The 25,615-nt window shown below is 53.8% G+C and overlaps 9 protein-coding genes across 9 annotated transcripts; 3 read left to right on the top strand and 6 right to left on the bottom strand.

The window, feature by feature from the left end:
• Positions 1-1,859: 1,859 nt before the first annotated feature.
• Positions 1,860-3,040, top strand: AYL99_07684 (hypothetical protein; the record flags this gene model as incomplete). The annotated part of the gene is made up of 2 exons (XM_018839193.1): positions 1,860-1,877; positions 1,928-3,040. 2 exons carry the CDS (start codon positions 1,860-1,862, stop codon positions 3,038-3,040), a joined length of 1,131 nt encoding a protein of 376 aa, XP_018691961.1.
• A 515-nt stretch (positions 3,041-3,555) lies between these two features.
• Positions 3,556-5,035, bottom strand: AYL99_07683 (hypothetical protein; the record flags this gene model as incomplete). Its single annotated transcript, XM_018839192.1, has 5 exons — positions 3,556-4,025; positions 4,100-4,491; positions 4,554-4,842; positions 4,894-4,912; positions 4,964-5,035. 5 exons carry the CDS (start codon positions 5,033-5,035, stop codon positions 3,556-3,558), a joined length of 1,242 nt encoding a protein of 413 aa, XP_018691960.1.
• Positions 5,036-5,709: 674 nt separating this feature from the next.
• AYL99_07682 (D-tyrosyl-tRNA(Tyr) deacylase) lies at positions 5,710-6,304 on the bottom strand (the record flags this gene model as incomplete). The annotated part of the gene is made up of 2 exons (XM_018839191.1): positions 5,710-5,820; positions 5,882-6,304. The coding sequence occupies 2 exons, from the start codon at positions 6,302-6,304 to the stop codon at positions 5,710-5,712; spliced, it is 534 nt and encodes a 177-aa protein (XP_018691959.1).
• Positions 6,305-6,791: 487 nt separating this feature from the next.
• AYL99_07681 (hypothetical protein) lies at positions 6,792-8,802 on the top strand (the record flags this gene model as incomplete). Its single annotated transcript, XM_018839190.1, has 3 exons — positions 6,792-7,046; positions 7,100-8,682; positions 8,742-8,802. The coding sequence occupies 3 exons, from the start codon at positions 6,792-6,794 to the stop codon at positions 8,800-8,802; spliced, it is 1,899 nt and encodes a 632-aa protein (XP_018691958.1).
• A 1,629-nt stretch (positions 8,803-10,431) lies between these two features.
• On the top strand, positions 10,432-11,973 carry AYL99_07680 (hypothetical protein; the record flags this gene model as incomplete). Its single annotated transcript, XM_018839189.1, has 2 exons — positions 10,432-10,949; positions 11,061-11,973. 2 exons carry the CDS (start codon positions 10,432-10,434, stop codon positions 11,971-11,973), a joined length of 1,431 nt encoding a protein of 476 aa, XP_018691957.1.
• Positions 11,974-12,886: 913 nt separating this feature from the next.
• AYL99_07679 (hypothetical protein) lies at positions 12,887-14,250 on the bottom strand (the record flags this gene model as incomplete). The annotated part of the gene is made up of 3 exons (XM_018839188.1): positions 12,887-13,064; positions 13,174-13,483; positions 13,992-14,250. The coding sequence occupies 3 exons, from the start codon at positions 14,248-14,250 to the stop codon at positions 12,887-12,889; spliced, it is 747 nt and encodes a 248-aa protein (XP_018691956.1).
• A 943-nt stretch (positions 14,251-15,193) lies between these two features.
• On the bottom strand, positions 15,194-17,152 carry AYL99_07678 (hypothetical protein; the record flags this gene model as incomplete). Its single annotated transcript, XM_018839187.1, has 8 exons — positions 15,194-15,410; positions 15,467-15,537; positions 15,595-15,783; positions 15,841-16,224; positions 16,281-16,634; positions 16,691-16,705; positions 16,754-16,887; positions 17,116-17,152. 8 exons carry the CDS (start codon positions 17,150-17,152, stop codon positions 15,194-15,196), a joined length of 1,401 nt encoding a protein of 466 aa, XP_018691955.1.
• A 1,069-nt stretch (positions 17,153-18,221) lies between these two features.
• On the bottom strand, positions 18,222-20,072 carry AYL99_07677 (hypothetical protein; the record flags this gene model as incomplete). The annotated part of the gene is made up of 3 exons (XM_018839186.1): positions 18,222-19,261; positions 19,320-19,874; positions 20,000-20,072. 3 exons carry the CDS (start codon positions 20,070-20,072, stop codon positions 18,222-18,224), a joined length of 1,668 nt encoding a protein of 555 aa, XP_018691954.1.
• A 1,280-nt stretch (positions 20,073-21,352) lies between these two features.
• Positions 21,353-25,381, bottom strand: AYL99_07676 (hypothetical protein; the record flags this gene model as incomplete). Its single annotated transcript, XM_018839185.1, has 1 exon — positions 21,353-25,381. One exon carries the CDS (start codon positions 25,379-25,381, stop codon positions 21,353-21,355), a length of 4,029 nt encoding a protein of 1,342 aa, XP_018691953.1.
• Between the last annotated feature and the right edge of the window lie 234 nt (positions 25,382-25,615).

Here is a 25,615-nt window from a genome sequence, read left to right as displayed (position 1 = left end):
GGGCGCAGGCAAAAGTGCAAGCGGGAAGATCAACGCCTGGGGGTTGATCAGGGAATTACGAGTCCAGTCCTCGTGAGCATCGGTTGCCCTCGGCTGCTCCCGGACCAAGCCCGCTAACGTTCTACGGGCGTCCCTCCTGTTGTGCCTATGAAAACATGCTGACAGGGACTTTTGGTACGCCCATTAATAGGCTCACTAGGCTTAGCACTAGGTAGGTACCCAGTAAAAGTAGATCCCCGTACTTCGTTCTCCGTACCCTTCCTCCCCCCTCCAGCCTCGACTTTTCTCGCTACCTGCCTAATATGTAGGTACACCATTCCTCCTCCTTCCTTCCTCCTTACCATTTTTACAACTTCAACACCCTTAGCCCGCTCAAACGGTGACTTAATCAGCCAGCATTCCACCCGACTTCGATGCCCAAGACCAACTTTCCAGGTAAACAAGAGATCCCTCCGCTTGTGCCTGTCACGAGATAGCCCACCATGCGACAAGGTCTTGGGCTCAAAAACCACTCACCATACTTCGTACTCAAAATGACTCAAAGCATCAATTCCTTTTGCAAGGGATTAGGCGTCTGTCTGCCTTGTCTTGGCTGCTTGCACCAATCATCGTCTTCCCCAGGACTTGTTCTTAGGCTACAACGGTGTCTGCTTTCCAGTCCTTTCTTCAGGCTTTTGTCCTTCTGGAGCCTTTCCTCGTGCCTCATTGCTTCGTCCGCTGCCTGCGGCTGCGAGTATACATGTAAGTTGGCCTCGCCGGCGCCGGGCGTGAAATAACAGCATCATCCTCATTCTCTTCTGTTCTTGTGTCTCTCACTCAAACCACCCGACATATCGAATCACACCGTACCCACCTCAGCCTTGTCTCATCATCTGCATGCATCTGGCGCCATGTGCAATCTCTTAGTTCCTTTGTGTCCTTTCGTGCTCCACTCTATCACCCCCTCCAGCTGTTCTCTCCCGCAGGATGCCATCTCAAATCCTTCGTCGGATGCAAAGATCCTGTTCTCCTACCTATCGAAACGGCCATACAAGTCTTCTCGCAAGCAGGAAAACCAGACACAATCCCCATCGAAGCCCTTAGCCTTACCTTCCCTCAAGCTCTACAAGCGCACAACTTGGCATACATGCCCGTGCTTCTTCAACGGCATCGCCATTCTGCATCCCCTACCTGGCCCCAGTCGACCAATTTTCGGGAGTGCACACAAATACTGTGTGAGATGTTCCTCAGCGGCCAAGCTCTTGCGGCCGGCACGACGTGGTGGACCTGTGGATCAATACACAAGGAATGACCCATACTGGAATCGCTGTGTCTTTCTCGGTGCAAGTGGAGTCTTCGAACCAAGCACTGCCGATGACACCAATAGTGCAGATAACGGAAATTCAGCCAATGTGCAAGGTCAACCCTTCCAAAGCCACTGTCGAAGAGAGTCGGCGGAAATCCCAGACCGTCACGAATGGTACTACAACGACGAGCCCAGTACACGACCCCGAACCGACGAGGATGACGTGAAGGGCCGGGGAGAGGAAAAGAAGGATCCCCAGGAATCAGGCTCGTCAAAAAAGAAAGGCCGTTACGCAACCGACCTGGACTCATACTTGCAGGAGACTTACGGGCCAAAAAGGAAAACCAAACACCCGTGAACAGTATCATCAAATGCTGGAGGATACAGAATGAAGGGGCTGTAACGGATATGTACATGTAATAATACAGAATGGACATGGATGCATGCAACGGGAATATTGGGGTGACGTTCCACGTGACCTCTGGCTCCCTTTCAGAGGTTATTGACCATCATTGTTCCCATAAAATCTAAGTCGTCCATGTTGCTCATTCCTATGCGAACATGTTGGTCAACCATGTCAGAGCCTGAAAAAGTATTGCTCCCACTGCGACAAGTCGGGCTAGCTGTATTGACAACTCGCAGACACCCGCGCCCACGAGGCGTTTCCTTCCTCCATCTTCGTCGTCCACGGTAAAACAGACTGGTCCTCCCTCCCTACCCAGGAACCCATTTCAGAGCTCGCGCTCCACACAGCCACCGTCTGCTGTCCCCTGCTCCTCCTCCTCCTTCGCCGCTACGCCGCGGTTCCAACGGCCAACTCCGACGGTCAGGGATGACATCCAGACGAACTTTGACGAGGCGCCCGAGTCGGCGATACCTTCGTCCAAGACCGGCGTAATTGGTCGTCAGGGAGATATCCTCGACCTCGACGACGACGAAGTCTACCCGACGCCGTCGCCGCTGTACAGTCGAGGTCACCAGAGTGATAGATCACCGCTACAGCATCGACTCCGAAAGTCTGCTCCGGTCGCGAAACGGCGGAAAGTGACTCGCCCTGGCGCCAGCGTCGTTGAGCCCATTGCCATTTCCTCTTCTCCAGAAGATGATGACGACCTTGAAGAAGTCAACCTCCAGGTCGACGCGGGCTCCCCCACGTCGCACTCCGATCTGGACGACGACCTCAATCGGCAGACTGGGCGCGCGGCGTCCGTCAATGAATCGAGCAGAATCGCCCGCTTCCGGCCCGTCGCTCAAGGGCTGAGTCCACCCAGCCCCGTCCCGAGGACCGTCTTCAAATCTGTCCCAGACGACTACGAACACGCATCAATGGGAAACGGACCTGTCTTACCAGACATATTCTCGCCCTCGCGTCGCAAAAGCAAGCGGGACTATCTTCCCGGTGGCAGCGCGTCCCTCGTCCGAAGCTGGGTGCTGGACATCGCGACGCAGGAATCTCATGCGGAATCACTTGCTGAGGAAACGCTCCAGATAGCAGAGATCGAGAGGGACGTGAGTGGACGCCTTGTCGTCGTCTCCGACGAGAAGGGCCGCCGGTGGCTACTCCCAGAGCAAGAGCGGCAGCAGCGGCAGCATGAGAGACCCGGCACAAGTTCCAGCTTCGACGGTTTTGATCTCCACCCCGGGTCGCGAATTCTCATCAAAGGCAAAGCTACGAGGTGGTCCCTCGACCTCGAGTCTCAGGGCCTGGGGACGGTCGTCGTTGCTGCCTACTGGGAGCCGGTCTCTCCAGGTTGAAGAGCATTCAAACATGCTGTCTGGCTCGCTGTTGAGCGAGAATTTACATCCCACACATCGAGAAGCGGTCTCGTAACAGAGCATGGGATTATTCTGCTTATGTTACGGCATTTGACTCTCAAAAGGTGTTTGTAAACCAAGCATTTCTGAACGACGTCTGTCTCACCCCGGTCGAAATGTCAAATACTTCCGTGCGACCCCACGATGGTAAACGAATCGAAGTCTCGTCGAGCGTGATTGAATGACACAATGCTATATCACATACATGATCGGTAATGAATGGTTCTCTCATTCTGTTATCTTTCCATCATACAGACCCTACTCGAAAGGGGTTCAACGAGCATTGGGTGCACATTCTGGGAAAATCCAAGTTCGGACATATTAGGGCTTCGAAAAGAAATAGGTCACGAATGATCCGTTGTCACTTGCAATTTGGGGCTTTCATCCTGGTCAGACAAGCAATCGTGCACACACATCACCAACTTCTGACGGATGCCTCATCCGACTTTTACCCTTTACTTGGTGGCCATGGCGCACTTCCCAAGGTCCATCTTGACGGGCTCCGCGCCAGGCGAGATATCGAAGCTGAAAACGTCCATGGGCAGGCCGATCGTCGTGCAAGCGTTCGGAATATCCACAATCCCTGCCACGTGCCCTTCAATCGGAATACAACTCAGCATCAGGTAGATCTGATAGTCACTGTACCCGTATCGCCTGAGGTACTCGATCACCCGCAGACAAGATTGACGGTAGGCGACCGTAGCATCCATATAATGCTGCTTGCCGTGTTCGTCGACGCTGAAGCCTTCGAAATAGATCATCCGGCCAGGCCCGAACTGTGGCTGAACGGGGCCAGGAATGTAAATGGGAGACTTCCCGCCGACCATGCCGAGTTTACGCTGGCCGTCTTTGATCACATCGAACTTAATGGTGATGATGCCGGCAATCTCAATGGCACCGCAAAACGAAATTTCACCGTCGCCCTCTGAGATCATAAGGAAACATGAGTTAGCGACGTCGAAGGTGTCGTGGGAGATGGCGGAGTGAGAAGGAACCTACGAGAGAAGTGCAGGTCTCCCACGGAGAATTTGGCACCCTTGACATGCACGGGCAAATACACCTTACTTCCCCGTGACAGATTCTTGATGTCACAATTCCCGCCGTGCTCGGGACGTCCGGGGATCGTCCTGGCACCCTCCTTGCCGACTCGGGCTTTCGTGTCTTCGTCGGCCGTGCCGGCGTGCACGCTCCTGGGCTCTGGAGGCTGTGCCACAACACGCTTGAGGGATGTAGTCGAGATGAGCTCGGCCTCACGCTTGTTCCATTCTGCGAGGATCTCGTGGGATGGTGCGCAACCTAGAATACCTGGATGGATAAGTCCCGCAAAGCGAACGCCGGGGATATGTCGCGAGGAGCAGAAGATGCCCTCGAAGTCCCAGATAGCCTTGGCACTACCATAGCGGGGGTTGTCAGACAGCGCACAGCCGTGCGGAAAGTCAGAGGAAATCCTTACGCCTCAGGATAGATCTCATCCAGAAATCCGCCACCATTGTCCTTGTGGAACACGCCGGTGAAGCCCCACGGATGGTCTTGGAATGGCTGAACGTCTTGAATCTCCACCAGGAGCACGTCTCCAGGCTCTGCGGTTTCGATCTCGAAGGGGCCAGAAAGGTAGTGGACCTGGGTCAGGTCGACATTCACAACATCATCAGCGTCGTCGGTGTTCTTGATCTGTCCACCAGTCCAGTCCAAACATTCGATCTTCACAGTCTCCCCGTTCTTGATGGTTCCGCAAAAGGGCACTGGGAGTTGAAATTTAGTGATGGACACGAGAGACATTGACATTAACGTACCATCAGGGTGCCATCTGTTCTGGAGCGCATGTCAGTCGCTGGGCTTGTCCCCTGCTGTTTCAGTGCTCACATGTAGATATGGTTGGTCTTTGGCCGGCTTGTCCAGATCAACCTTCAATGCAGTCCTAATTGGGCCGGGCATAGTGGCGAAGAACAAGAATCTAGCGGGGAGCGATTGGCGATGCCTTGGACAGGATGATGTTTCAGTAGTCGACTCGTGAATTGCACTTGAGGCTGGCTGAAAGAGGAGTTGCAGAATCTCGTTGGGAGTCTCGTCTCATATCAAAGAATTGTTTACTGCTTTGCGGGGCATGAGCGATGATGAGCATTGGGATTACCCCTCACGCGAGTGATAGGCACTTGTCCGTTGGCTTGCATTTGGTCTCCGTCATCAAGGTGGTGAAAATGGATGAAATAACGTTACAGCTTGGGTGGGACTCGATAAGAAGCATCAAGACCCAATAATGGCTGCACCACGGCGTCTTGGTTATACCAGGAAAGGCAGCTATGCTGGACGAACGGACGTTGGTCTCCCCCGCGTGTCTGGACATACAGCAAGTTACGTATGCGATACCCGGAAGGCCATGGCTCAACCACTGTCGAACCACCAAAGTATGTGTCGTGTTTTATCGCAGGTGTGCGGGCTTCTCCTTTTCTGCGCGAGAGCACGTGACTGTCGAGCCTGGACAGCGGCGCGTCCTGGCAGGTGGCTGATGGTGGTTGTCCGTGGGATAAGGAGGAACGCCTGAATGGCACATGCCAGCCCTAGATGCTGGAAGGGTTGCTGCAAAGAGGCGGAGGTGGCTGACAGCCGTCTCAACCATTCGTGCCAGTTTCCTGTTGCACCGGCGTCGACGCTCCAGTACTGGTCTTGGTGTTGGTCGCGGAATCCTTCTTCGGTAGACTTGTATCAATCTCGATGGTGACCTGGGTTGTTTAGCACTGATATACTCACCCTTGGACCATAAGTAGTGAAAGCAAATCTTACTGGGCCGTCATTGACAAGGCTAACTTGCATCATGGCTTGGAAGACACCATCTTTGACTCTATCCGAGCCGTGCTGGTCACGAACGCGACTCACGAAATAGTCATACAGTTCTTTGGCAATTTCTGGCTTAGCAGCCTCATGAAAATCGGGCTTGGTACCCTTCCTCGTGTTGGCCATGAGCGTGAATTGCGACACACACAAGATCTCTCCCTCGATATCCTGGACGCTCTTTTTCCAGTTGAAGTCATTCTCGTCCGGCCACAATCTCATCTTTACAACTTTGGACGCCATGGTTTCGACGTCCTTCTTTGTGTCATGGGGGCCAATCGCAGCAAAGACCAGAATTCCTTTACCGATGGTCGAGACAGTCTGACCATTCACGGTGACGGAGCTCGATAGGACTCGCTGCAGTATTGCTTTCATCTCGCCGAATTGGAATCGTACCCGCCTCGAGACTTACTGAAGCGCAGAGGACGCGAGATACTTGGACGTCACGTCGGAATTCCTGGATCACCTGTGCCGCCAACTGCGTGAGACCTGGTGTCGGTTGCGGGCAGGAACGATAGAGGCCCGGGCGTCCTCCTGGTGAAGAAAGGGACGCTACAGGTGACAGGCGCGTAAAATAGTGAGTGATGAAGAGAGAGCCACAAGAGCAAAGTGCTGAGGAATTGGTGGTCGACATGGACCACGCCAAGACCACAGTTCACCCTAAAGCGGTCCTTCACGTGATTCCCGACCTCCATTCAACCCTTGCATGCCGCAATAGACACAGCGCGCGGCTGCCAGTACCGCAGGCAGGTCCAACTACAAGACACGTCCATGCGCCCTCCGTCCCCTTCATAGAGCCTCCCTTCGATCCTGGCATCCTCGCCGCATCTCCCACCACCTTCGTGAATGTCGTCATATCACCATGGCGTCGCGGAAAACACAACAAGAAATCGACAAGACCTTTAAAAAGGTCGACGAGGGTATCCAGGCGTTCGAAGCCATCTATGAGAAGATCTACTCATCCCAGAATGCCGCGCAGAAAGACAAACTGGAAGACAATCTCAAGAAAGAGATCAAGAAACTGCAAAGATCCCGCGACCAGATCAAGACATGGGCTGCGGGCAACGAGATCAAAGACAAGTCTGCACTGCTGGAACAGCGCAAGCGAATAGAAAAAGTGAGGCTTCCCCGTGGCACACTGTCTCGGGATGTGAACTGACAACGATGCAGTGTATGGAGATATTCAAAGCGGTGGAGAAGGAGATGAAAACCAAGGCATTCTCGAAGGAAGGGTTGTCGCAGAACGTCAAGCAGGATCCCAAAGAGAAGGAGAGAGAAGAGCTCTGTGACTTTCTATCAGATCAGTTGGACGAGATCAACAGAATCCTGACGGAAGAATTGGAGCCCGAGGCCGGTAATCTACAAGCCGCACTGAAAAAGAAGCAGAAAGATAACTCCAAGGCCGATCGACTCGCGGAGATCGAGACCATGACCGAGACATACAAATGGCATGAATCACGCCTACAACTTCTCCTACGATCACTACAGAACGGCAACGTTGAGAATGACCTAGTGGCATCGATCAAGTCCGACATTGAAGAGGTGGTCAGGGAAGTGCGAGATCCGGATTTCGATCCCGAAGCCTACGAAGGCATCTACGACGATTGTAATCTGGACAGCGAAGAGGCGCAGTTTGGACTGAACAACGATATCGACCGAATATCATCTCAAGATGCGCAGTCCATTCAGGAAGACGTCGAGGTGGATACAAACGCACTCAAGAAAACGAAATCAGAAACACACACGGCCGCACGACGACCTTCTACCCAACTCAAGTCTCCTCTGCCGGCCCTAGCTACGCTGAATACCATGCCACCGCCGCCGTCAATACCCAAAGACTCGACGATGAAACCTGCACCAATCCCAAATCGGCCCCCAGGCGAGACCTTGAAATATGCCTCAGCAGCGGCCGCAGCAGCAGCAAGCGACAAAAGTGGAGTGGGTATTGCACCTCTTCCTCCACCAGTTGGAACAAACGCCGTACCTACATCACATCCATTGCCTACCCCAGTCAAGACGTCCGCAACGAACTCGCCAGCCTCAATGCCAGCACAACCGGTGGAGAAGACTGCCTCGCCAGCACCTGCCGCGGTAAGTATGGATGGCTCAACGTCGCAGGAGCAATCCAATCATTCCAAGTCTCCCACTTTAAGTTCCACCAGCGCCCGGGCTCCAAGTATTCCGAGCAGCATTCCTCCGACGCCCGCCATGGAGAAATCAGAGGCTGTCCACGAGCCAGTGATTGCAGACGAACTACCCACCACGAATGGTGACGTGCACGACGACCCAGCCGCGGTCGAATCGATATACCACTTGCCTCCAGGACTCCAAGATCTCCTCGACTCGTTCGAGACCACCAAGAGTCGGGCTGCTCAGCCGCCTTCACAACTAGCCAGACTGCTGCAAGCTTCTCAAGAGACTTGCCCAGAACCGTCCGACAGTGATCGGCCCCAATACTACCGACCAACGTTCAAGTACAACACTCCGGCGCATTATCCGCAGGATGTTCTGCCTATCTTTGATGATCCGGCACTGTACGAGAACCAGCGGCTGGAGACAGACACCCTGTTCTACATATTCTACTATCGGCAGAATACCTATCAACAGTGGTTGGCGGCCCGTGCACTCAAGAACCAGAGTTGGCGGTTCCACAAACAGTATCAAACGTGGTTCCAACGTCACGAAGAGCCCAAGCAAATCACGGAGGAGTTTGAGCAAGGCACATACCGCTTTTTCGACTATGAGAGCACATGGTACGTCTCATGCTTCCCCCCCTTGGCACTTGACCGCTTCCCGTTCTAACTTCGTGCAGGATGAACAGGCGGAAGGCAGATTTCAAGTTTGTCTATAAGTTCCTTGAAGACGATCTGTAGGATAGCTCATTCAGTCAGCGGAGTGCTGCCGTCGGCCCGCTGCATGCATTACAACTTGCCCGCTTTGGGGGAGGGGTTTTGATCACCTCTCCAAGAAAGCAACAAAGCTCGAATTCTGCAACTTTGCAACCCTTGTTCTCAGATATGCTTCAGGTGCCACGCCCGCCAACACGGGGCCTGGCCTTGCCTCGCTTGGGAACATGGGGTCCACTCAAGGCGCTCTGCGGAAATGTGTGCTACTCGTGTTTTCGATTGTTTGTCCATGTGGCAGGCGGCAGCCTAGCTTCACCACCGCCTCACTTTCGGTGTTACAGAAATTTGCCTTGCCGGCGACTGGATCAAGAGACAAACATGAGGCCCCGTCGCGACTCACTTGAGGCTGTGATAAAAGGCATCCAAAACTAGGCCATATCGCGTTAGAATCCGCAGCTCGCACGAATAGGAACCTGGGCCTTCTCTCCCTCAGCCTCCTTGTCCCGACCCGCTTTAGTCCTGAATCCATGCCGCTACTTACCAAGGTACAGAGCCGCCCTGGTCCGCGAAAGGCAACCATGCACGCCATGATGTTCGAGGGAGCAGATCTCTGACGGACACTGCCGAGTCTGAAACCGTCCCGGAAAACATTCGTGCCTTGACAGGGCGGACGAACCAAGAGAATCACACACCGACTACCCGGGTGTGTCTCCCACGTCGTCCCGGGTTGGAGACCATCCATGGGGCTGTCATAACATAGTGGATTCGTGGCCATCTTCCTTTCTTCCCGTGCCCTCGCTTAACGATGCCACTGTGCCCGCGGTTGATTTGGCCGTTACCTTCCCAACTCGGTCTGGCGTCCAAGGAATTCCAGTATCGAGGCAGTGTTACCATAATCCCCTTGTTCTGCCCGATGATGCTTGAGTGTGCTTCACAAATAAGAGCAGCAAACTGCAGGTCCAAATCTCGACAGGGGTGCGAGCAAGCGAATGGCCGTATTGTCGCAACACACACAGGTAAGGAACGCTCGTCAGAGGGATGAGCCCTAGAGGTTAGCCTCACATTGGGGAAATATAGTCTTGATTGGACCTCCACTGACCAACAGCCCACTTGTGACATTGCTCTCCGTGCTGGGAAGTCTATCGACACAGCGACTTGGTCGCTTCTGCCCGCTAGGCTTGTACGAGAGCGTCAGGTGCTTCCCTTCAGAGCATTTGGTCTTTTCACCCGGGAGGACACCCGCGCTAAATTCCTGCATTGTCCTCTCTGTCGAGTGGTTCAATACCAATGGTCTATTGGCCTTGGAAGTCTATCGGCAGCCGGTGGTTCATGGATGGCCGAGTCAGTCTCCTAACCCTGTCAGTCATCCCTTTGTGTCCTGTCTCGATATCGTTAACTATCCGGTACAGCCTCCCTTCCCAGCATAGCTCGAGTTTGCCTTGTCTCTCGAAGGACATCGGCTGGCGGATACTTGAGAGAGTCCCTCTCCCCTGACTATCTGACGCTCTAAGCTCTGAATATCAGCGTAAGGCTGAAAGTCGAACCCGTCTATTTACGTCCATCTCATGAACAACCACCTGTTCCTTTCTCGAAGCCGGGTGCTGCTGCTCCTTCTCGTCTGATCAATCTGCGTGTCCGAGGAATTGTTGCACCATCATGGCAAGCTACAGCCATCGCGACTCCTTGAGGGATCCTTATGGTCCGAATGGGTATTTTCCTTCGCACCAACTCTCGATGAGCATGCCAGAGGCTTCATCTGGCCTGCTGATCACGATGCCGACGACGACCGCGTTATGTGAACCCGACAGTCCAACGTACAGCAACAGTTTCTGTACTCCTCGCACGATTGCACCCAATCCAGGTTACATGCTCGCGCCTCCCATTCATGGATACCACTCAGAAGAAGCGTACGCCGTCACTGGCCACTCGGCCAGTGCAAGGGGTCGAAGCTGGAGCGGAGCGAGCACAGTCAGCGTGGACTACAGTGTTGCCAGCCAGGAGTCAAAGCCTAGGTCACCCTACTCTTTCATCGAACCCGGTGGTCAGTATCGGGTGATAGACAACAGCCGAGGCCATCATACTGGGGGCCGGGCATTGCACTCCCACCAAGAATCATCTCGGGTTCAGGAGAATCAAGAGCTTGTGCCAAAACAAGAAGGCGAGGGGAGCATCAAGTAAGTACTCCGTCCATTTCATATCGCTGAAAAGCCCAGATCCCGTGAATGCGCTATTGGGGATTAGGAAATCATCCTTTCTGAGAAGTCTTTTTTCTAATATTGGTACAGGACTCTTGCTGACCACCGGACGTACTGTCCGCATGAAGACTGCTTGGGTGAAGACGGAAGCCCCAAGAGGTTTTTCAGCCGCAAAGCGGATGTGACCAGGCACTACAGGTCTCGACACGACATCAAGTACATTGATTGTCCCAAGAGAAACTGCGAGAGAAAGGGCAGTCAAGGCTTCACGAGGCGAGACCACCTGACAGAACACCTTAGAGGATTCCACATGGAAAAAATCGCAAAGAGACAGATGGCTAATACCAAGTTCAAGCGAGGCGAGAAGCAGGCGAGCGAGGACAGCAACGGGTCCAACAGCTCGTCTGACGGTCTCAGTCCGCCCGACCATGGCGACGAGAGCTTTCGCTTCGGCTCTGGCAAGCAAAGCATGGCACAACACATTGACCAAGGTATCAAACAGGAGCCTCTGCCATCGTCTGATGAAGAAGGCGAGGATATCTTCCCACTACCCGCGTATGAAGACTATCTTTCTGAGAAGCCGACGTGGTCCAACCAGAGCAAGGCCCCGGTCGCACAGGATCATCATCCACTGCCCATGAGACAAAGCAACATGCCATCTCAACACGCTGCGGGAAGTGGAACAGCTCGAACAAACCCTCACGGCCTGACTTTCCAACCCAAATTCGCGACATCTCGAATGATATCCGCCTCGTCGGCATACACGACGCACCACCACCCGCATCAACACCAACACCAAGTTTACAGCAGCAGGAGCAGCAGCAGGAGCAGCATGATGACGCCTCTCTACGCCACCACCTCAGGGATGGATGCGATCTATGCTCCTTCGTCAATGACCCAGCCCTATAGTGACCTTCCAAGCCAGCCAATCGTTCGTTACCGACACGAGAGTTACCAACTCGGGTCTCTCGACGACTCCGATTTCGTACCCATCCAAGAGTGAATGAAAATCACACCCGGTGGTGGCAGAATGCAGTGGATGGAAGGGGCCCTGCCTGCCTGCCTGCCTGCCTCGATGGCTGTGGTTCGCACACGGCCTGCTCGGTGGGAAGGAGACACGACGTTTGATGAATCATGACAATGATATTTGTAATGGTTGTTTGTTGATTTTGGGGTTCCTTGGGCTGCTGGCTGGGTCGGGATCCGCTGTTGGAAAGTCTCATTGTACCAAAGGGTTGTGGTATCATTCTCTTCTTCGATTCTTATTGTGTTTTTGTTTTTGGCATTGATGACAACACTACTACACCCCATTATGATGGGGTACGAGGACATGAACGATAGATACCCGAATTACCACGAGTCTAGTTAAAACCCCTACGGGGAGTTCCTACGTTATCTACTATATGGTTGTAAACTCTTGGTTGACATATGTATTTCGGTCCCTCCCCCACTTCCTTTAGGGATTGAGGCAGGCCTCGTATTTCTCTCGTGAGTGTGAATGTGCTCCTCGTCGATGGCATATCGGTCACACATAGAAATCAACTATTCACGATTCTCTTTCGAGTTGTCCCCTCTTCTCTGCTTCTCCGTTGTCCCAGATAGATACCTTTCTTTGTAGATTTGTTCCTCTGCTTTCTCCTTCCTCCTCTTCTCCGTTGCCTTTCTCCCTCGCCCTCTCTTTTCCTGCGTCTATCTGTCTGTCAGCCTCCCGACGACCTGATCTTCCTCCCTCCTGTGGATGGTCCGCCCCGGGGCTAGGCCCTTTCGTAGTACTTCAACACTTGAACTTCCCTCTCTTACTGAGTTTCCTTTACTCAACCCACCCCTCTACCTACCTACCTAACACCCCCAAAGGCAACCCGCTGCTTGTTTTTTCCTCTCTTTTTTTCCCCTTCTTTCTTTCTTTCTTTGTCTCTTTACAAACGCTCAGCCCTCTCAAAGTCCTTATACCCAGCGTCCTTGACGAATGTGTACAGCCAGGGTCCCTGGTCCTGCTGCTCGGCCAGCTTGACGTACTCGACCGCCGCGGCGGAGCCGGACACGGCGGTGCCCACTGGCTTGCCCTCTGGGGTGCGTTCGTCGGCGTAGTAGAACCTATATTTTGGCCCGGGGGAGTGAGAAGGAAGAAGTAAGAGTAATAGGAGAAGAAGAAACCACACACACAGAGAGAGAGAGCGAGAGAGAAAGAGGAAAAGAAACTTACTTGAACCCCTCATCGGCGTAGATCTTGTTCTCGACCAGATAGCGGATCGCATACGCGGTGGCCGTCTTGCCCAGCCCGAAGTTCAGCATGCCCTTGAGCGTCTTGACGTTCAGCATGTTGCCCGTGAAGATGAACGTCTTGGAGGAGGAAGACGCCGCGGTAGCGGGCAGCTTCCGAAACGCCTTCACGGACTCTTGCAGCGCCACCAGTGCCGCCGTCGCGTTCACCGATTGTGACGCGTGGTAGCCCTGGATGGACTCCGGGGTGAAGAGGGACAAGGGATCGGCCGGGTCAGGGCTGAAGAGGGCGGCTGTGAGGGTGGTGTTTGGTCAGTCTTTTGTCAGTGTCGATGAATTCGAGCTGTTTAGAGGGTCCTCGGGAAGAGAGAGAGGATCTTGGGAAAAACGGCGTGGAGCGAGGGTGTAAGGTTGTCGCTCCTTGGGAGCATTGAGGAGCGAGCGAGCAACCAGACAAGCAAACAACAAGGCAAACCAGATTGGACAACTCATCACGCTTTGTCTTGTCTTAACGCCCTGGACATGTAAACAGGACATTATAACCTCCTCTTGCCGTGATGCAAAAGTCAAGAGTGTCTGCTCCCGTCCACTCCCTGGCTGGGACCTGACTTGATGACAATGCCTCCACTAGGTACCTCCTCTCTCTCAAACAGCTCTAAGTGACCAGCTCCTCTCCCTCACTCAGACGGGGACGGCATCAACTTTCCTCCTCCCACAACACACGGAAAATCATAGTCACAAAGTTCAAGGGAAGAAGAAAAAAGAAGAGGAAAAGACACAGGAACCACACACAAAACGTACCATTATACACGACCACGCCCACCTCGCCGCCCAACTCCTTGCGGACCCTCTCAAACACAGCCGGCACCGTCTCCGGCTTGGCCAGGTCGACGGGGATATGCAGGTCCGGGGGAACGCCCGTAGTAGTGGTCTTGGGCGGCGTGCGAGACGCGCTGGCCACTTTGTAGCCCTTGGCCGCGAAGGCCTGGGCCAGGGCGGCGCCGATGTTCGATCCGGCGCCGAGGATGAGGATGATCTTGGGCATGGAGGGGGAGGCCATGGTGTGTGTGTGATGCTGGAAGTTGACTTTGAAGGGTGTTTAGCTGGGTGAGTTGTTTGGCCTGTAGCTATTGGCTTAGCTAGCTAGGGGTGCTGCTTCGGGATGCTTGTACAGGAGTCGAAAGCTGGACGGTATCAAGGGAAAGGGCACAAAGGGGTAATTCAGCAAGAGCAGCAAGCAAGCAGGCAAGCAAGCAAGCAACTCGAGAGGAGAGGGAAGCAGATGGACATTGAGGGTCGTCGCGATTCATGAATCCCGTCTTTATATATCACTCTTCCTCCCTTCCAACGACGACGGGCACCTATCCAAGCATTTTCATGTTTTGTTTGCCGGCCGAGATCTCCTTGGGCCAATGGTTCCCAAGCTGGACAATGAGTTAATTAGTTAGATGTTGCCGTAACCCCGCAGAGACTCAGAGCCAGTATAGCAAAATCCCAGGTATCGATTTCAAATCAAAGTGTCTCGCCCTCGAATTCCCAATACACCGATGTATGCCGTGGCCGACCAAGGCTGTGACTGTCAATGCCGGCTCAGCCAACTCCGGGCTTACGCAAGGGACTCGGACGAATGTTCATACGCCTCCAGACTAAAAGACGGCCAAAAGTCTCCGTGGGGAAGGCTGCTTCTTTTTCCAAGCCCTCATGAGTGATAGAGCCGTCGATGGAGCGCGTATTCAGCTGTTGAGATTACGCAGCAATCAGCGAGAGGGATGGACAAGCATGGAACTCAATCTCTGTTCTATTCTACGGGGCCTGCTGCCCGGTTCATGATTCTGTCTGATCATCTATGATCCATTCATCTTGCTCGTGTCAGTCTTCTCGAGTCTCTCCACCAGTTCGTGCCTGGAGAAGTGTTTTTGAGCTTGTGCATGCGCCCCCATTCTGCTCAGATGGTGCAAGCAATCAGTCTGGGCTGAGTCTGTACCCTTGAGTCTCGGACACATCTACCAGCCAGATCCACCAGCAGCACCGCCCCAAGCAGACTCTCCAGTTTCAGTGGCTTCCCAGGCAGCGGGTGCAGAGCCAGGATTCGGCGTATTGTCCCATCCATCACCGAAGTCATGAGCATTGTTCTCCTTTCCAGTGTCAAACTGGCCAGCATTCCCTCCAGATTGCGATTGACCTTGGGGGCATCGTGCACGGCCATGACCCTTCTCGTTGCTGTTACGGGTGGGTTAGAAAGAGAGACACCTGTAGGCTCGGCAAGGGCAACTTACCAAGTGCTGCATGTGACCTGGGACCAGTCGCGCGGAGGACGTGGTCCAGCTTCGCCTTGCTTGGGACATTCCTGCAGCGCCACGTTAATCGAATGGACCTGGACGAGTATGTTGAAGGGACGACCTACGCGCGCCATATGACCTTCTTCATTGCAAATATTGCAAGTTATCTTACGAGGCTGGTCGCAATCTCGAGCAATGTGGTCCTCAGAATCACAGTTGCGACATGTTCTCTTTGCCCGAGTCGGGCAGTCCTTCGCTATGTGGTCTTCATCGCCGCAATTACGGCAAGCTCGCTTTTCTTTGTTGGGGCAGTCCTGAGGGCATCATATCAGTTTGTGCACGAGTACAGGGACAGAAGTGACAGGACATACCTTGGCTAGATGCTCCTCGGACTCGCAAATCTTGCAGGTACGACTACCGCCCTGCTGACGTTCTTGGCCACAGTCACGAACACGGTGACCCTCCTCCCCACACAAGTAGCAAGTCACAGTGGGCTGAACGCTCGCAATTCGTTCTTCGGGGCAACGCTTGGCGATATGGCCAATCTTCCCACAGTTGCTGCACTTGTCCACACCACGGTCGAGAGGAATACCGGCATCAGCAAGACGAGTCAGATTGTCCTCGGGAGAAGCAGGCCATTTGTCGACGAGGGTAGGGCGTTGCGGCTTGTCCGAAGTGAAATAACTGACCGCGTATTTCTTGCCGATGTGTCCTTGCAAGTTGACGTTCGTCCAAGTGTCACCATGATCCTTTTCCTGCACAAGTGGTCAGCCTCAAGACGATCTCCATTCTTGTCAAAATCTCAGCATACCATGGCAATCAGGTAGATGTTGAAACCGCGCTTGCGGAACTCGTTCTCGAGCATGGGGTAGGTGTACTCCGGGGCGGCCTTGGAGAGTATTTGAAGAGCCTCCTTAAAGTCGCCGATGTCACGGTCGAGACTGGCTTGTTTGAGCAGGTCCCATGCTTCGTCCTCGGACTTTTCAGCAACACGGGCGTTGTCGACGAATTTGGCGTTGGTACAGTCCAAAGCTTGGTGGCCCTCCTGTTGGCAGTTCTTGCACTTGCCGACACGAGAAGGGCAGTCGGCACTCATGTGGCCCTCTTGACCGCAGCTGCGACATTCCCCCTTGAACTTGCGAGGATTTGGGCAGGCAGCCTTGGTCTGAGCACAAGGTAAGCGAGGTCAGCGGCGCTCACGCCAGGACAGAGTACACCTACATGACCTTCTTCTCCCTGAGGATTGTTAGCGAATGTAGAGCAAGTTGGGCTATTGCTACTTACACAGTTGAAGCAAGCCCCCATCTTCCGCTCGCCATCACCGTTCATTCCATCGCCATTGGTAAGAACTCCAAAGGCATCATCAAAGGCAAGAGGCATGGCGACAGCACCGCTGTCATCGTTCCACACTGGTTCGACTGTCATGGTCAGCCAGGGCGCTCACTTGAGATTGAGAGAGGAGGTCAAACTCGGAGAGGGGTTTTCTTCTATCATCCACAGGTCAGGGCACTTGTAGCAGGGCTTAGTTGCTCTCAAGATCCTCTTGCGAAACTTGTACATGTTTGCTGAGAGTGTCCCAGGGTCTGAAGATGACTTTGCAACACGATCCAGGATGGAAGAAAGGGAGGAGAGACTGAATGACTTACGTGAAGTGCCTTGGGCATCAGCATTATTCCAACTCATGATGAAAGCTGTGTGATGCAGCAGATGCAGAAGGTGGATGAGTGAAAGAAAGATGAAAAAGAAAAGAATGAATGTGAGAGAAGATGAAAACAAGTAGTGGCAGGAGGAGGGAGGCGCGGAAATGCCAAGGTGAAGCGTGTTCAGGAAGAGGAAGCAAAATGCTGCTTCGTGTCTCGACGGAATAGCAAACAACCGCGACAGAGAACAATGCGGCTCCGTGATGAAGTGCACAGACTTACAACGCCAGCAACGCTGCAGCCTGTGCTGTTTGAGACTTGATTCAGTCAGTTTACTGCTGATGATATAGGAGAGAGCCTCCTTTGTCTTCTTCTTCCTCCTCCTCCTCCTCCTCCTCCTCCTCCTCGCCAGTGGATGCCAGGGAGGAGATTCGTCCACCCTCTGTCAGCCATTGTCTCTTTGTTCATGCCTGCAAGCTGGTAGCAATCTGCAGGCCGGCGACTGCCAACGTCTGTGCATGCCCGACACACAGGCTCTTCAATTGGAGGGAGGGAGAGAGGGCGTAGACCTCCATCCACACATCAGAAGTGATGCACAGCTCTGGCATTGATTGGGAGCAAGTTCAGACTCTCATTGTTCAGGCTCACGCTCCACATCTCCAGTACACCATCGACATGCTGACAATCAATTCAACACAGGACAGGGGGAGTTGACTCTACGATATCAAGAGGACATTGCTGTCCAACATGGAGTTTGGCTTGTCAGGGGCAGCCGATACACCTCGGATTTCTTAGCCGATGATGTGGAGAATGAAGCCATTCAAACGGGTGAGATTCTGCTACCATTGCTGGCACGCACAGCACTCAACTCACCACCTTCATTCCAGGAAATCTATGGTTCTTTGATCTCGGGCCCCGACATCATCAGACAAGGAATATGCGAGGAAAAGAGATGCTAGAGCTCTGGGAACATCGCCTCGCGGTCTTGGAGTCTTGCTAGCTGAATACCCCAGGAATGGACTTCTGCTGCCGTCGAGATACCCCGTCGAGGATGAGCCAAAAGAGTCTGCTCTCGCCGAAGCAGACCGCTATTACAAGAGCAGAAACTCCCGCTATAGTTTAGGTCGAAACTCCGTCTTCGCCATGTCTCTCAGGTCCCTCCGCAAAATCTTACCCACCGCGTTCCGGGGAATTTGAGCGAGATAGACCACACCACCTCTCAGTTGTTTGTACGGTGCCACCCTGCTCTTGACAAACTCCTTGATCTCTTCCTCCGAAATCTTGTTCTTATCGGCCACGACGTAGGCACGTGGGACTTCGGTTCCATCCCCAGGCACGCCGATGACCGCTGCATCTTCAATCAAGGGATGCGAGATCAAGAGGCCCTCGATCTCAGCTGGCGCAACTTGAATACCCTTGTACTTGATCAACTCCTTCTTCCTATCCGTCACATACCACAGCCCATTGCTCCGTTGCTGAAGAATGTCTCCTGTGCAGTACCAGCCGTCGACAAAGGCTGCTTTCGTGGCTTCGGGATTTCTGTAGTAGCCCTTCGTCACCATGGGGCCTTTCACCCACAGTTCGCCCGGTTGTCCTTCAGGCACGTCGTTCCCGTCATCATCGATAAGTCGGAACATTGTATTTGGGTGCATCACTCCCACGCTGCCAGTGTTATCTGACATCCCCCGAGGAAGTGTGCAAACCGACCCGGTGGACTCGCTCATGCCGTAGGTCCCCCCCATCTGGATCCCTGTTCGCTGACCCGCCGCGTTACACAGATCCGCATCCATCGGGGCCGCACCGCCCAGGCCGCTTTCCAAAGAGTCAAAATGGTCCGTGACGTCGGGAGATTTGGCGATCCGAGCCCAGATGGCCGGAACGGTGAAAAAGGCCGTGATCTTGTGCTGCTTGTTGTACTGGATGAATCTCTTCCACTCGTACTTATGCATCCAGTAGCACTCCCCGCCCGCATATAGAGGGGAGACGAAGTACCCGGCCACCCCGGCAATATGGGCGGCCGGGAGATGGGCTATTGTTCGGAGTGGCGTTGGCGTCAGCTCTCCCGTCTGGATTCGCGGCAACGCCCATTCTCGCGCGACCTGGGACGAGATGACGATCTGAGACACCATCATCTTGTGTGAGAGCATCACCGCTGTGCGAGGGTTAGCTTGGGGAGGGGAGGGGACATTTCTCTGCTGGGCGAGACCAACCTTTGGGGACACCAGTGGTGCCCGACGAATAGAGCAAGTTGATGATGCTGTCCTCGAGCTCCTGCGGATCGGTGATGCGTTTCCACGTGAGGCGCTTATCCGTCCAGCAGTCCACCTTGCCGTCGGCCGATTTGAAACTCCACGCCCGGTAGGTCGAGTCCAGGATGAGCACGCGATCGGGCCCCAGGCCGCACTGCTTCGCGGCGTCGAGGGCGACGGTGGCGAGGTCGGGACTGCATATGACCAGCTTCGCCTCGCCCTGTTTGATCTGCCTGGCCAGTTCCGAGGCGGTGAAGGCGTGGCTCGCACACGAAAAGATGCCCCCGGCGGCGATGGTGCCGTAAAACGCAATGGGCAGCAAGATCTGCCGCGTGGAAAAGCCCACCACCACATCCTGGGAGTGTCCCCGGGCTCCAATGCCGAAGTGGTGGCGGAGGCTGTGGGCGAAGTTCTCGGTCAAGACCCTGGCGTGGGCTTTGTCGATGTAATTTGCCGTGTTGGCGGCGTCGATGTGCACCTTTAGGTCGTCCTTTGACAGGGCATATTCGTTGGGATCTTTTTGGCAGTTTCCCGGAGGTTAGCATCGATGGTCCCGTCGGTTATATATACACCATCATCATCACTATCACACCGACGATGACCACAAGGATTGAAAAAGAAAGGGTCTGTCTTGCACGAACCGAAAAGAATCGACAGGAGATCAAGGCTCGGGAATGAATAGTATCGGGGAGCATAGTATATCTTGGGCGGCATGCTTGCAGGGCGTGTTGTCGTTGTCGTTGTCGTTGTCGTCGTTGCAGCGGCGGCGAGGTCAGGAGGGAAAGGCAATTTATTTAGTCTTACGCCGACGATCTCTGTACAGTCGAAGCAAGAAGCATGGGACAGAAAGTGTGTTTTTGTGAGAAGGGGGGTTGTGTATGTGTGTGTCCCAAGACGAGACAGGTTCAATGGGAACTGAACTGAACAATGAGACTCGGTCGGGATCTATCTACCTCTCCACCCTTTCTTCCTATCCATCTGGTAGACACTTACCTCCTATCTGCACTGCTGTACCTCGTACCTCATCCGACCCATCCAGTTAGCCTCGCCTAGACGGAGTGGTTATACCGAGGTCACGGCCGAGGCTATCGCTGGCCATCAAGGGTGGGAAAACTGTATGAACAGGACTTGCCGGCGGCACCAGCGGCAACCCAAGGCAAACAAAAAGAAGCGGGGTCGGCTGAGCGTTGTTCACTTGCAGTAATATGGTACTACCGTGTAGTATTGTGTGTGCAGCTTCGCGAAGGGCCGGTAATTACCTCGTAGTTTGCACGTCCTACCGACGACGTTTCGTTTACCCATCCGGTTCGTTCGCCCAGATATTTATTCCCTCCTGACAACACTTATATATACGAGATACACACCCACCCACGTAACCGGTGGGATCACGGCACCCGGAGCTCTCGCTGACGCACAGGTCCCGGTCCTCCCTATGTACTCAAGCACGCCGTATGTTACATATTCCCAGCTTCATGAGACTCTGTTCGATCGGTGTGCACTGGAAGTTCTACAGACCACCTCACCTCCACTCCACTCCCTATGATGGTGGTGGTTGTGACCAAAATGGAAGATCCCACCAAAAGAACTTGGTGTCTTCCGACGAGATTTTTTCCCTCCCAACCTTTCGGGAGGAAACACTGTGCCCACGGCAGATATATGTACATCCATGTGGCCGGGAGCGTGCAATACTAACTGAGGTGTAAAACTTCGACAGGGGCTGGATAGGAGCGTAGGTGGAAATGCCTCGTCCCCTGGGGTTTGTGCATGGACATGTTCGTGAACCAAAAGAAAGGATCACGGTATCTATGGAGCAAAGCACCTCCCTCGTATAGAGAAGGGGTATCACATATACCTACGTATTTAATATAGGCTTCAAGGCTGAGCCTGTAAGCGAACACTCAGGGGGGATGATTAGTCATTGACATAAGGTCACCGATGACCCTTTGACAGCATTGAAATCTCGGTCTCGCGTCAAGTAAGATTTCGAGGACTATTCAGGTCCAACTATCTCCGCCAAAGAGACCTCCCAAGAATCCACTCTTCTTGGCTTTGGCCGCCTTCTTCTTCGCAATACCCGCTCGCTGGCTCATCTTCTCCTCGCGAATCGTCGGTCTGTAGTTGACGGCGGTTCGTCGACTGCCAGAGCCTTTCCTGACAAACTCCTTCTCATCACGGGCTCGGCCTCGCTCAGTCTTGCCTGTTACCACCCCGGTCGCGGAGACATTCTCATCCCGTCCAGCCATGCTCCCCAAGCTGGAGTTCGTCGTCGCACGGCGCAGCAGGCTGGGGACCTTGTTGAACGACCCGGTGACCGAGCTGTTCGTGCTGAAGAATGCCATCTTGGTACTGCCAGAGGACCCGGAAGATGACGATGCTTGACGGAGCATGCTCAGCCGGTTGACAACATTTGTCCTCGCTGCAGTCCGCCGTTCCGAGAACGGGGCTCGACTTTCGCTGCGAGGTAAAGCGGGCTTTTTGAATGGCCCCTCGGCGTTGTCATGCTCACCATCCGCAACTATAAAATCACCAAGATCGTCTGCTTCCTCGGCATTCTCATCCGCTGTGGCAGAGTGAAGATGTCGATCGAGATCCACGTATGCCTCGGGCTCATCCTCCGAATCGGAAAGACCAAGATCGATGGTTCCCGCTTGGGAATCAGGCTCCTCGATGAGGAATGACACAGATTCTCGAATCTCCGCTAGAGTGCCCGGCCGTCGGTTGTGAGAACCACTGCTGTAACGGCTCGATCGCCCAGTCGTATTCAGCTTTGATACTGCCGTGACTGCGAGTGGCTGGGCACCGCCTATGGCTGGAGCCTGTGTCGTCCGTTCCTTGGCGCCACTATCTTCGTTCATCTGCGAGTTCTGGCTGTCTTTCACCTGAGAATCGTCCTCGCCAGGGGTCTCCGAGGGAGCAAAGTCATCCTCGCCATCATCGCTGTCTGGCCGATCCTCAATGCTTCGTAGAAATGCTTCCTTTTTCTTGTCTTCCGCAATCTTGCCAACAGCTTCGTCTTTGAGCAGTTCTCGACGCATTTTGGCAAACTCCCTTCTTTTGGCCTCCCTTCTTCGAACGGCGGCATCTTCCTCATCCGAAAGATCGAGGTCGTCGTGACCACGCTTCCGACGCAGTGCGCCCGTCGTGATGTCTTTCAGCAACTTCGAGACGGCTGCTTCATCTTGTTGACGCTCACGATCTGCGAAGAGCTTCGCCAGTTTCGCTGCCTCGCCGACGCCGACTTCCGTGTCCTCATCAATCATTCTGCGGTCATCTTCGTTCTCTTCCTCATTCACCTCATCGTCACTGGCTCCCCCGAGGCCAGCGTACTCATCTTCAGATTCTTCCGCAGCTTCGTCAATGGCCTCTCGTGCCCGTGACTTTGTTTTGTCGAAATCTTCGCTAGGCCTCTGTTTAGCCGCTCTTTGCATAATATCAAAAGCCGACAGATCCTTCGCCTCGCTCAACTCCTCATCCGACTCATCGAGAGTCACATGCCCACGCCTGAGTCTCGCTTTTCTTTGCATAATGGGGCTATTTTGCACATCATTTGGAAATATGGCGGTATCTACTGTCGAGTGTGGTGCTGGCTGTCGAGGAGTGTCAGTAGCAAAGCGATTTCCCAAGAACGGACTCAGTTCGTATCCTGCATCTTGAGTAGGTTCGAAATATGCCTGTGATGGAGTAAAATCCACGCCATGCAGACCGGAACGGTTCGCTGGGGATTGTGTCATTGCTTGAGACCCAGAAAATGATAGGCTGATGTCCAGTGGTTGCGTCTGAGAAGCTGGCTGACTGTCGGTGATCATGTCGACCGAATCTAGACGGTAAAGTTTTGGCACCATTGCAAGGTTAGGCGACGGAAGTTCCGCAGTCATGGTGAGACTATCTTGTTCTTGCGTGTTCGCTTCAGCCTGACTCTGCGAATCTGCCATTGTAGCGGCAAACGCCTGCGTCAGCCCGATCGGAAGGTCGTCGGACATCTGCAGACCCGGAATCTGCTTTCTCGCCGAGCGAGATATAGATAACGGGGTCTTTGCAGGTGCAGGAAGCTGTGGAGAACGCAGCGTTGCAGGTAAGACGTCTTCATCCTCGTCGTCGCTGACTATACGGGTAGTTCGGCTTTTTCGTGGCATGGGACCAGCTTGCAAACCGCCTTCTTCGACTCCAATGTCGAAATGCTCGTTTTCTTCAACATCGGCATCCTCGGATGAGTTCTCTTCTTCAGCTTGATTGTCGAGGAGCTTGCCCTCCATACTTTCACGTTCTGCACCATCCTCTATGCCTTGATCCTCTTCCTCATCTTCCACCACTTCCTCATCGTCATCATCAGCCTCCAGATCACTCCCATCCTCGTCTCCAGAATCGACATCCAGGTCGCCGTCCTCGTCTTCAGCAAAATCCTCGTCGTCACTTTCGTCGTCATCGTCCAGGTTGTCCTTGTTGTAAGTACCGTCCTTTTTGGCAAGAGCCTTCTCGCGTTTCTGAATTTCGACAGCTTCTTGTCGCGCTCGCTCCAATAAATCCTCTACCTCCTGTTGTTCGCGCTCTCTCTCCTCTGCTGTCTGCACTACTACTCCCTTTGCTTTCAGTTCTTCAATTCTCTGGTTTCTTTCTTGCCGTGCCTGCGCCCGAGCTGCCCTTCGTAACGATGCTTCCATTTCGGCTGCGTTTATGGAATGCTTGAGATCGTCACCTATCAGATTTGCAAGCGAACGCAGAGCGAGGTGCGACGGAGCCTCCTTGGCTTTTCGCGAGGGCAAGTGCTCGAACGCCGCATATTTGCGCATGTCGCCACGGGACATGACCACTTCGAGATCAGAATCAGAATCAGAACTATCAGCGTCCGACACAGTCGCTGCGGTCAACAGGATCTTAGACCGGGTTGACTTTTCTGACGGCTTGACGGTAGGTTTCAGTGTCTGCTCGTCCATAGCGCCCGTGCCGAGGACCGTCAATTGATGGGCATGCAGTTCTTGTCCAACGGATTCCATAGAAGGTGCTCTTTCTTTACCCTTGTTAGATGCTTCAATGGGGACCTCCTTGTGGTAGTGGATGGCATCTTCCGAAACCGGGCTCGTGGGAGGTGTCTCGTGGACACTATTCCCTTCATTATCCGATGCGGCTCTGGAGCTGCTGGTAGGGCAGTGCTCGTTGTCTTGCTTGGGGGGGTGTTTGGCGGCTGAAAAGTTAAACCGAGCCAACAAACTGTCCTTGGTTATTTTCTTTTTCGTCCGCGCTTGATGTGCCAGTTGCATGTTCCGACTTATCCTCTGTGTCTCGCGGTTCATTTCTTCAATGGCCTTCTTGCTAGCCTTGCGTGTTGGACGTGCGTGCTTTGACAGCTTCTTCCCTCCCTCAGAGGCATCGCTCTCCTCCTCCGTGTCATCTGCCGGGCTCGAACCACGGATTCTGCGATGCTCTGCTTCTTGAGACTTCAGCATCTCATCACGGGCAGCCTGCTTGGCTCTTTCTTCAGCTTCTTTTTCAAGCCGTTGTTGTCTGTGCTTCTCAACGAGAGCAAGGAATTTCGACTTTTTCTCTTTGGGAGAGGGAAAGAATAGAGGAGAAGGTGATCGTTGTGCAGGCGTGCCTGTCGGGTTCGTATTGGGGGTGCGTCTCCCTGCGAAGATGCTATCTTCTTCTGAGTCGTTTAAATCCTCATCGCCCTGGTCAGAATCTAGGCCGGAGACAGGCTGAAGTCTGGCATGCTCCTTGTCGTGCTGGGAATAAGCTGTCGGGCTGGATGTGCTGTTGCTTGCAACACGGGTCCGCTGTGGTGCTGAGATGTCCTCATCATCCGAATCCTCCGAGGTATTTGCCAGCTCATCCTTGTCCGGTTCAAGGGCATCACGAGGAGCAGCAACCTGCTGTAAAGGTTGAACACGGGCGGGAGTCGCGGTATCAGATTCCGAATCGTCGAACTGGGCAAGCAGAGCCCGAACTTTTCGCGTTGGGGTCAATATGTTTGAGGTTACGCTTGTGGGTGAGCCGGGGGCGGAGGGCGAACTTGTTGCTGAAGACATCTCGATCGTACACAGTGCGAAAGGTCTGTAGCTTAAGTGTCTAACATGGTGCAATATCAATACCTCGTCGAATTTGGACGAGTACTCAGAAGATTATACGGAGTACAGTACGAGGTATGTACATCACATTGGCGAGGAATGCTTTAGTTAGCGAGTGCGCGTCGCGTCCGAACCCGGAAGAACGCGTGACGTCAACAGTCGGGGCGGGCTAGTGAGGCCTCACGGGCCCCGACG

The sequence above is a fragment of the Fonsecaea erecta genome (genome assembly GCF_001651985.1).
Source record: "Fonsecaea erecta strain CBS 125763 chromosome Unknown Scaff6, whole genome shotgun sequence".
Lineage (NCBI taxonomy): Eukaryota > Fungi > Ascomycota > Eurotiomycetes > Chaetothyriales > Herpotrichiellaceae > Fonsecaea > Fonsecaea erecta.
The sequence above is the reverse complement of the archived record's forward strand: the minus strand, read 5'-3'. Positions and strand labels throughout refer to the sequence as shown.